Here is a 10,220-nt window from a genome sequence, read left to right as displayed (position 1 = left end):
TTTAAACCCTCTCAAAGAAGTAAATAAGGCTCAAAATCACTCTCTAGGGTAGTCTCCACAATTCTTCTTCCAGAATTTGAGCATGATACTTTAACCACCATGATTCCAAGAGTAACAGCTTTGAAAAAAAAAAAAAATAATGATACGAACTTTTTCATGACAACACAGTAGTCCTCATTGTAAACCATAGACCTCATATACATTCACATTAGTAAGCAAAAGCAAACTTTAACCAGAACTAGAAACAAACGAAAATCCCACACCCCCAAACCTAAACTAAGCATTGTCCTCGATGCTTAAAAAAAAAAAGAATGGAATGGATGCAATGCAAATTGGCAGTGTGCATGGAATGAAATAAAATAAAAACTAAAACTAACACAAATAAAGGAAAGAACACAAACCCACTAGGTTGCCTCCTAGCAAGCGCTTTATTTAATGTCTAGGCAAGACATGGTAGTGTGTCTAAGTTGTCATGAACTCGAGAGAATCCATAACTACATAAACCTGCTCCTGTGAAACATTCTCCAAATAAGGCTTCAAACGCTGTCCATTGACCTTAAAACGGGTCCCATTCTTGATGTTTTCTATCTCCATAGCTCCATGGGGAAATACTTGAAGCACTTTGAATGGTCCAACCCATCTAGACTTCAATTTACGGAAAAGTCGCAAACGTGAGTCATACAAAGTACTTTCATACCTGGTTGAAACTCCTTCCTAAGAATTGCTTTGTCATGGTAGAGCTTGGTTCGTTCTTTGTAGATCCTTGCATTCTCATATGATTCATTTCTGAGCTCTTCCAACTCATTGAGTTGGAGCTTCCTCACTGTACCAGCTTCTTTGAGATCAAAATTGAACTTCTTTATGGCCCAATATGCACGGTGCTCAAGCTCCATTGGCAAATGACATGCCTTTCCAAACACCAGTCGATAAGGGCTCATTCCAATTGGGGTCTTGTACGCTGTCGATACGCCCAAAGTGCATCATTCAACCTTAGTGACCAATCCTTCCTTGTAGGGCTGACGGTTTTCATCAAGATGTTCTTTATTTCTCTATTGCTGATTTCCACTTGTCCAGAGGTTTGAGGATGGTATGGAGTTGCCACTTTATGTGTGATGTTGTACTTCTTCATCAATGCCTCAAAAGGTTTGTTGCAGAAGTGACTGCCACCATCGCTAATGATAGCTCTCGGAGTTCCAAACCTAGTGAAAATCATATCTTTGAGAAAATTCAAAACAACTTTGTGATCATTAGTTCTTGTAGCTGTTGCCTCAACCCATTTTGATACATAATCTACTGCCACTAGTATGTATATGTATCCAAAAGAAGATGGGAATGGTCCCATGAAGTCAATTCCCCATACATCGAACAGCTCTACCACTAAAATGTTGTTTAATGGCATTTCATTCCTGCGACTGATGCTCCCCATTTTCTGACACCTATCACACTTAGAGCAAAAATCAAAAGCATCTTTAAACAATGTAGGCCAAAAGAAACCAGATTGTAAAACCTTTAAAGCTGTCTTTTTGGCACTGAAATGACCTCCGCATGCCAATGCATGACTGAATGTTAGTATGCTTTGCTGCTCACTCTCTGGAACACATCTTCGAATGATTTGGTCAGGGCAATACTTGAACAAATAGGGCTCATCCCACATGTAGTGTTTCACCATTGAAAAGAACTTCTTTCTCTCCTGAAAAGTCAAATCATCTCTAATTACACTAGAAGCAAGATAATTGACAAAATCAGCATACCATGGCTCTTTATCTTGGATGACAAAGAGTTTTTCATCCGGAATGATTCGTTGAGAGGCAAAATTTGTCCAACTCCATGGTTTTCATCAACAAGGCGCGACAAGTGATCAGCAACAACATTTTCACTCCCTTTCTTGTCTCGAATTTCTAGGTCAAACTCTTGTAACAAGAGTATCCATCTTATCAAACGTGGTTTAGCATCTTTCTTGGTCAACAAAAACCTAAGAGCTGCATGATCAGAGTAAACAATAACTTTAGAGCCAACAAGATATGAACGAAATTTCTCTAAAGCGAAAACAACAGCAAGCAACTCCTTCTCAGTTGTAGAGTAATTGAGTTGAGCATCGTTTAATGTCCGACTTGCATAGTAGATTACGTGTGGCAGCTTATTTACTCTTTGACCTAAAACAGCACCAATAGCATAGTCAGAGGCGTCACACATTAGCTCAAAAGGCAAAGACCAATCTGGGGCCATAATGATAGGAGCAGAGGTTAGTTCACGTTTCAAGGTATTAAATGCATTCATACAATCTTTATCAAAGTGAAATACAACATCTTTGGCCAAAAGATTGCACAATGGATGAGTGATCTTGGAAAAATCCTTAATGAAACGACGATAAAAACCAGCATGTCCTAGAAAGCTTCTCACTCCCTTCACTGAAGTAGGGGCTGCCATATTTGAGATGATGTCAATTTTTGCTTTGTCAACTTCAATACCCTTGCTGGATATTACATGTCCCAACACAACACCTTGTTTCACCATAAATTGACACTTTTCCCAATTGAGAATCAAATTTGTTTCCTGACATCTTTGAAGCACTAGAGAGAGATGGTTAAGACAAGTATCAAAAGAAGAACCGAAAACTGAAAAATCGTCCATGAATACCTCAATAAATCTCTCAATCATATCTGAAAAGATTGCCAGCATACATCGTTGGAATGTTGCTGGGGCATTGCAAAGGCCAAACGGCATCCTCCTATATGCAAAAGTGCCAAAAGGACAGGTGAATGTAGTCTTCTCTTGATCTTCTGGAGCAATCGCAATTTGATTATAACCTGAATATCCATCAAGAAAACAATAATATGAGTGACCAGCTAATCGCTCAAGCATTTGATCAATAAAAGGCATAGGAAAATAATCTTTTCTAGTGTACGAATTCAACTTCCTGTAATCGGTGCAAACACGCCAACTAGCTGCAGGTCTCATTTGAACAAGCACTTTATGCTCATTTTTTACCACTGTGATTCCAATCCTCTTAGGCACTACGTGAACAGCGCTGACCCATTTGCTATCTGAAATCGGGTATATGATACCCACATCTAGCAACTTCAACACTTCAGCTCTCACTACTTCCTTCATGTGTGGATTGAGCCTTCTTTGTGGTTCACGAGTTGGTTTCGCTCCCTCCTCCAATAAAATACGATGCATGCACATGGTAGGGCTTATTCCCTTGATATCTGCAATAGACCAACCAATGGCTGATTTGAACTCTTTTAGCACCCTAATTAGCTTCTCTTCTTCCAAAGGGGTGAGGTCAGATGCTATGATAACTGGGAGAGTTTCAAACTCAGCTAGGTAAGCATATTTTAGATGTGATGGAAGTGGTTTAAGCTCAAGTTTTGGAGGTTTAACAATAGATGGGGTCAGATGTGTGGCAGATGGTCCTAATGGCTCTATAAGAGGTGAAAAAGTGGAGGGATATGGTTTTAATGCTTCCAAGGCTGCCACCATCTCCATGAGCACTTCTTCATCAAAGTCATCTTGAGATTGACTCAAAACATATTGTAATGGATCATTGGATTGTGCCAGCAAAAACTTAGAGAAAACAAGTGAATCAAGCACATCAATCGAACAACAATCAAGTGAACTAGAAGGGTGAGAAAGAGATTCAAACACTTTGAATTGTACAGTTTCTCTAGCACACTCATGGTGAGGAGACCATTTTGCACATCTATGATAGTCTTTGCCGTGGCCATAAAGGGTCTCCCAAGCAAAATAGGTAACTCACGATCATGTATAGGAGCCTCTTCCATGTCCAACACTACAAAATCAGCAGGCAAAATTAGTTTGTCAACTTGAACTAAGATATCTTCCACTATACCTCTTGGATATTTCACTGATCGATCGGCAAGTTGCAATGAAATAGTTGTTGCCTTCAAACCCCCCAAACCTAATTGAAGGTACACTGAATAGGGCATTAAATTGATGCTCGCCCCCAAGTCAAGCATAGCCTTTTCAACTAGCGTGTCTCCAATGGTGATATTGATAGAAAAACTGCCCGGATCCTTGAGTTTTGGTGGGAGCTTTCTTTGAAGCACAGCACTCACATTTTCAGACACCATCACCTTTTCATTAGGTCCATACTTCCTCTTATAAGTGTTTAGCTCCTTGAAAAATTTCCCATATGCTGGCATATTCCTAATGACATCAAGCAAAGGTAAATTAACATTCACTTTACTTAAAATATCAAAAATTTCTTTAAATGACTTCTCCTGCTTGCTTTTGGCAAGTCTTCCAGGAAATGGGATTGGAGGAGTGTAAGGTTTTTCAGCCTTGTGAAAATTTGGAGCTTCATACGAAGAAGTGGCATTGCTTGGATCTTCATTCGGTTTCTCATGCTCTTCTTGAGTGGGGCCTGCATTCACATGATCAGATTCATTAGTAACTTCATTGCCAACTCTATTATCAATAACCTTACCACTTCTAAGTGTTATGACCGCTTTGGCCTGCTCTTGGTTCCTTTGAAGTATCACCGGTTGGCTTGGAAATTTCCCGGGTTCTCTTTGACTCAAAGCATCAGCAATCTGACCTAATTGTGTCTCCATTTTGGTTAGAGCAGCTGAATGTTGTTGGAGAGTACTATTGGTAGTTTGCTGGAATTGAACGGTGTTCTGAGCTAGCATTTTGACAGTATCTTCAAGCGTAGTGGCAGGCTTTGGTTGGAAATTTTGAAATTGATTGTTATTCTTCCATGAGAGATTGGGATGATCTCTCCAACCAGGGTTATATGTATTAGAGAATGGGTCATTCCTCGGCCTCTGATTGTAAGAATTCATGAGATTCACTTGCTCTTGAACGAATTCGGGATAAGCCTCACTAGCTGAGCATTGATAAGTAGGATGACCTGGTATGTTGCAAATGGCACACACCTCAGCTATCTTAGGCGCCATATTGAGCACAGAATCGAGCTTCTTTTCCAAACTAGCCACCTGCAAAGCAAGATCATTATTAGAACTCATTTCATACATTCCAACTCGTTTACCTCTTGTATCTTTGTGTTGAGCATTAGATCCCAACATCTCATAAATGTTATATGACTCTTGCGCATTCTTCTTCTTCAAAGCTCCACCTGCTGCATTATCCACAGTTGATTGACATGTTTGGGTTAGTCCATCATAAAAAATTTGCATTTGTAAGTAAAGAGGTAACCCATGATGTGGACATTGGAGCAATAGGCCTTTGAAACGCTCCCAACATTCATTGAAAGGTTCTCCATCATCTTGTTTAAAGTTGAAGATTTGCCCTCTCAACGTAGCTGTCTTTTGAGTTGAGAAAAACTTCTCCAGAAACTTCTTAGCTACGGCATCCCAAGTGGTGAGCGAACCAGGTGCTAACGTCATTAGCCAATTCTTTGCTCTATCTTTCAATGTATAAGGAAAAACCCTCATCCTAAGATTTGCTTCACTCACTCCCTGCAAAGGTAAACCACTCACAACATTGTAGAATTCCTTAATATGGGATAATGGATCTTCGTTAGGTAAACCATAAAAAGAAGGAAGCATGTGAAAATGAGAAGATTTGAGTTCATAATTTCTAGCTTCAGTAGGCAGCAAGATGCACGAAGGTGAATTTGGTATAACTGGTTGAGCATAATCTTCCAAAGCTCGGTTGTCATCGTTATTGCCAGCCATCTCTTCTTCTCCGTCAGAGTTAGAGTTATCGAAAGAATCTACACTCGTTGGGCTAGAAGAACTATTGTCCTCTTCTATACGGCTAGTCTGGGCACTAGCTGATCAGAATTCTCAAAAGTGTTGCTCTTTAACCGTTCAAGTCTTTGGCCTATTTCAGCAAGTGTATCTGACATATACTACCTGTAAAACAAAAATAAAACGAAATTAGGGTTTGAGAACAAGCAATCACAGAGAATCTGAAATCAGTCCCGCAACGGCGCCAAAATTTTGTTGTGTTCCTTCCAAGTGCCAATATATGGTTAGTATAATGGTACAAGTAAGGGTGTCGAACCACAGGGACCGATTGGACCTCTATAAATTACTAGTTTTGAAAGAACCCTAACTAAAAGTGAAAGTAACAAATTGAGAGTAGTTTGTGTTGTAAATGAAAGATAACTTAAAATGCAAGACGAATGTAGCAGCGAATGAGATATTGATGTAAGAAGAATAGGGATGAGACCAGGGATTTCGAATTCACCATTGCAAAACCAATTCCATGTTTATAAAATTAAACCGTATTCAACTGCCAACCTTTGTTTCCAGAGTTCGTTTTACATATATATGATCAGCCATATGATGTGTGGTTTTGATCAAATTCTCCTAATATGCAACCTAATTGGGATGTTCAACTTTGGTTCCAAGTTAAGAGTCATTACCATGCAAGAAAAGCGTTAAAGAAGAAAAAAACACATGGCAGGATGTTTGCATAGCATTCTCTTCATTCATTCACATGTCTACCAAGATTAAGCATGATGTTTACAATAACCTTGACTAGATAATCTGTAGGCAACCCTAATGGTGATCGACATTAAAATTGACAAACAAATTTAACAATAGATTCTTGAATGAAACAAGAAATAGATTGATGAACTGAATACTTTAACTTAGAAACATGGATCAATGTTGCAAGGCTACATCGAAATCCCTAGCTATGAATTTAGTTACACATCATGTTCACAAAGATTAAAACGAAAATAAACAACATGAGTGAAAATAAATTCATGAGAGGAAACCCTTGAACCAATTCCGATGTTGAACTTCTCCAAGAACAGCCTCCTGCAATGAGTCTTGATGGTGGAAATATATGGGCGGCTAGGGTTTAAGTGTGTGTGAAAGGGGAGAATAACAAAAAGAAGGATGTCTAGGGTTGTGAAATTCGTCCAAAATAAATAGGGTCTGTGAAAGTGGCTAAAAGGCAAGTTTTTATGGGGTAAAAGAGGCTGTCAGATATTCCAAAGAGATCCTAATAAATCAGCCTTTATTTTGCACGTTTTTGCCTTATTTGGCACCTCCAAATCAGGCTAGAAATCCCCATTACTTTCCCATTCCGCTCTTAGTCTTTAAACAAGCCAGGTTCACTTTGGATCTTTATTTGGACTTCAAAACAGGTCACGAAATTTCTTTCCACGTTTGAATAGTGGCCAGCTTCCAAAAATGACATGTTTTGATTTCTTTTGCCTTCAACTTGATCCTAAAGTAGGTGCAACTGCATACTAACACAAAATAGGGTAAAACGCAAACATTTTTAACTCAAAAACATCACAAATAGACTAGAAATGGATGGTATAAATGTATAAATATATGAGTTATCACCGATATCGATTGGTCCATGAAATCGGACAATTCAGGTTCATGTACGCAGTTCGTTCTAAAATGGAGTGGTTGGTGTTTTGCATAGTTTTAGCCGTTGGATTTCACTCAAAACCCACCAAATGACTCCTCCCACCATATTATGATGTTCCCCAAGTTTTGGACTCAATCCAATATCGATTATTCCTTGAAATCGGACAATACAGATTCGATACGCAGTTCGTTCTAAAATGGAATGGTTGGTGTATTGCATTGTTTTAGCCTTTAGATTTTACTCAAAACCCACCAAATGACTCCTCCCACCATGTTATGATGTTCCCTAGGTTTTGGACTCAATCCGATATCGATTATTCCATGAAATCGGACAATTCAGGTTCGTACGCAATTCGTTCTGAAATGAAGTGGTGGGTGTATTGCGTAGTTTTTGCCGTTGGATTTCACTCAAAACCCACCAAATGACTCCTCCCACCATATTACGATGTTCCCCAAGTTTTGGACTCAATACTATATCGATGGGTCCATGAAATCGGACAATTCAGGTTCGTATACAGTTCGTTCTGAAATGGAGTGGTGGGTGTATTGCACTGTTTTAGCCATTGGATTTCACTCAAAACCCACCAAATGACTCCTCCCACCATATTATGATGTTCCCCAAGTGTTGGACTCAATATGATATCGATGGGTCCATGAAATCGGACAATTCGAGTTAAATGCATGATTCGTTACGAAATGGAGTGGTGGTGTATTGCATTGTTTTAGCCATTGGATTTCACTCAAAACCCACCAAATGACTCCTCCCACCATATTACGATGTTCCCTCAGTTTTGGACTCAATACGATATCGAAGGGTCCATGAAATCGGACAATTCAGGTTTGTACGCAATTCATTCTAAAATGGAGTGGTGGGGCTATTGCATTGTTTTAGCCATTGGATTTCACTCAAAACCCACCAAATGACTCCTCCTACCATATTATGATGTTCCCCAAGTTTTTGACTCAATTCGATATCGATTATTCCATGAAATCGAACATTTCAGGTTCGTACGCAGTTCGTTCTAAAATGGAGTGGTTGGTGTATTGCAAAGTTTTAGCCATTGGATTTCACTCAAAACCCCCCAAATGACTCCTTGCACCATATTATGAGGTTCCCCAAGTTTTGGACTCAATCCGACATCGATTGGTCCATGAAATCGGACAATTCATGTTCATACGCAGTTCGTTGTGAAAGGGATTGGTGCGTGTGTTCCATACTTCTAGAGATTGGATTCCACTTAAAACCAACCAAATGACTCCTCCCACCTTGTTATGATGTTCCCCAAGTTTTGGACTCAATCCGATACGATTGGTCCATGAAATAGGACAATTCTGGTTCATACGCGGTTCGTTCTAAAATGGAGTGGTCGGTATATTGCATAGTTTTAGCCATTGAATTTCACTCAAAACCCACCAAATGACTCCTCCCACCATGTTATGATGTTCCCCAGGTTTTGGACTCAATCGATATCGATTATTCCATGAAATCGGACAATTGAGTTCGTACGCAATTGCGAAATGAAGTGGTGGGTGTATTCGTAGTTTTGCCGTTGGATTTCACTCAAAACCCACCAAATGACTCCACCCACCATATTACGATGTTCCCCAAGTTTTGGACTCAATACTATATCGATGGGTCCATGAAATCGGACAATTGAGTTCGTACGCCTATTCGTTAAAAATGGAGTGGTGGGTGTATTGCATTGTTTTAGCCATGTTTCACTCAAACCCACCTGACTCCTCCCACCATATTACGATTTTCCCCAAGTTTTAGACTCAATCCAATATCGATTGGTCTATGAAATCGGACAATTGGTTAAATGCAGCGTTGTTACGTAATTGAGTGGTGGGTGTATTCCATAGCTATAGAGATTGGATTTGCTCAAAACCAACCAAGTGACTCCTCCCACCATGTTATGAAGTTCCCCAAGTTTTGGACTCCATCCGATATCGATTATTCCATAAATCGGACAATTCAAGTTCAAAAGTTCGTTACGAAATGGGCGGTAGGTGCATTCTGATTATAGAGATTGATTTCCTCTAAACCAGCCACAAGACTCCTCCCGATATTATGATGTTCTCCAAGTTTTGGACTCAATCCGATATCGATTGGTCGATAAAATAGGACAATTTAGGTTCGCGCGCAGTTCGTTCTAAAATGGAGTAGTTGGTGTATTGCCTTGTTTTAGCCATTGGATTTCACTCGAAACCCACCAAATGACTTCTCCCACCATATTATGATGTTCCCCAAGTTCTGGACTCAATCCAATGGCGATTGGTCCATGAAATCGAACAATTCAGAGTTCAGACGCATTGCTTACGAAATGGCGTAGTGGGTGTATTCCATGCTACTCGAGATTGGATTTCACTTAAAACCAACCAAATGACTCCTCCCACCACGGTAAGATGTTCCCCAAGTTATGGACTCAATCCGATATCGATTATTCCATGAAATCGGACAATTCAGGTTCGTACGCAGTTCGTTCTAAAATGGAGTGGTTGGTGTATTGCATAGTTTTAGCCGTTAGATTTCACTCAAAACCCACCAAATGACTCCTCCCACCATGTTATGATGTTCCCAAAGTTTTGGACTCAATCTGATATCGATTATTCCATGAAATCGAACAATTTAGGTTCGTACGCAGTTCGTTTTGAAATGGGGTGGTGGGTGTATTCCATACTTCTCGACATTGGATTTCACTTAAAACCAACCAAATGACTCCTCCCGCCATATTATGATGTTCCCCAAGTTTTTGACTCAATCCAATATCGATTATTCCATAACATCGGACAATTCAAGTTCGTACGAAATTCGTTCTGAAATGGAGCGGTGGGTGTATTCCATAGTTGTAGAGATTGGATTTCACTCAAACCCAGCCACATGACTCCTCCCAC

The 10,220-nt window shown here is 39.7% G+C and overlaps 1 protein-coding gene and 1 non-coding gene across 2 annotated transcripts; one reads left to right on the top strand and one right to left on the bottom strand.

Annotated features, from left to right (window-relative positions):
* Window positions 1-462: 462 nt before the first annotated feature.
* Window positions 463-5,663, bottom strand: LOC148914964 (uncharacterized). Its single transcript, XM_089043353.1, is given in 6 exon segments — window positions 463-686; window positions 689-964; window positions 967-1,797; window positions 1,800-2,469; window positions 2,935-3,677; window positions 3,680-5,663. Coding segments are annotated over 6 exon segments (4,728 nt in total).
* LOC148914965 (small nucleolar RNA R71) lies at window positions 5,179-5,285 on the top strand. The gene has a single exon (XR_016123035.1). It is a non-coding gene; the product is annotated as a small nucleolar RNA R71 (small nucleolar RNA).
* Window positions 5,664-10,220: the final 4,557 nt, after the last annotated feature.

This window comes from Prunus mume, linkage group LG8 (assembly GCF_029339155.1).
Source record: "Prunus mume cultivar Tortuosa linkage group LG8, ASM2933915v1, whole genome shotgun sequence".
Taxonomy (NCBI): domain Eukaryota; kingdom Viridiplantae; phylum Streptophyta; class Magnoliopsida; order Rosales; family Rosaceae; genus Prunus; species Prunus mume.
Note: the sequence above shows the minus strand (reverse complement) of the source record. Positions and strands in the feature narration are given on the sequence as shown.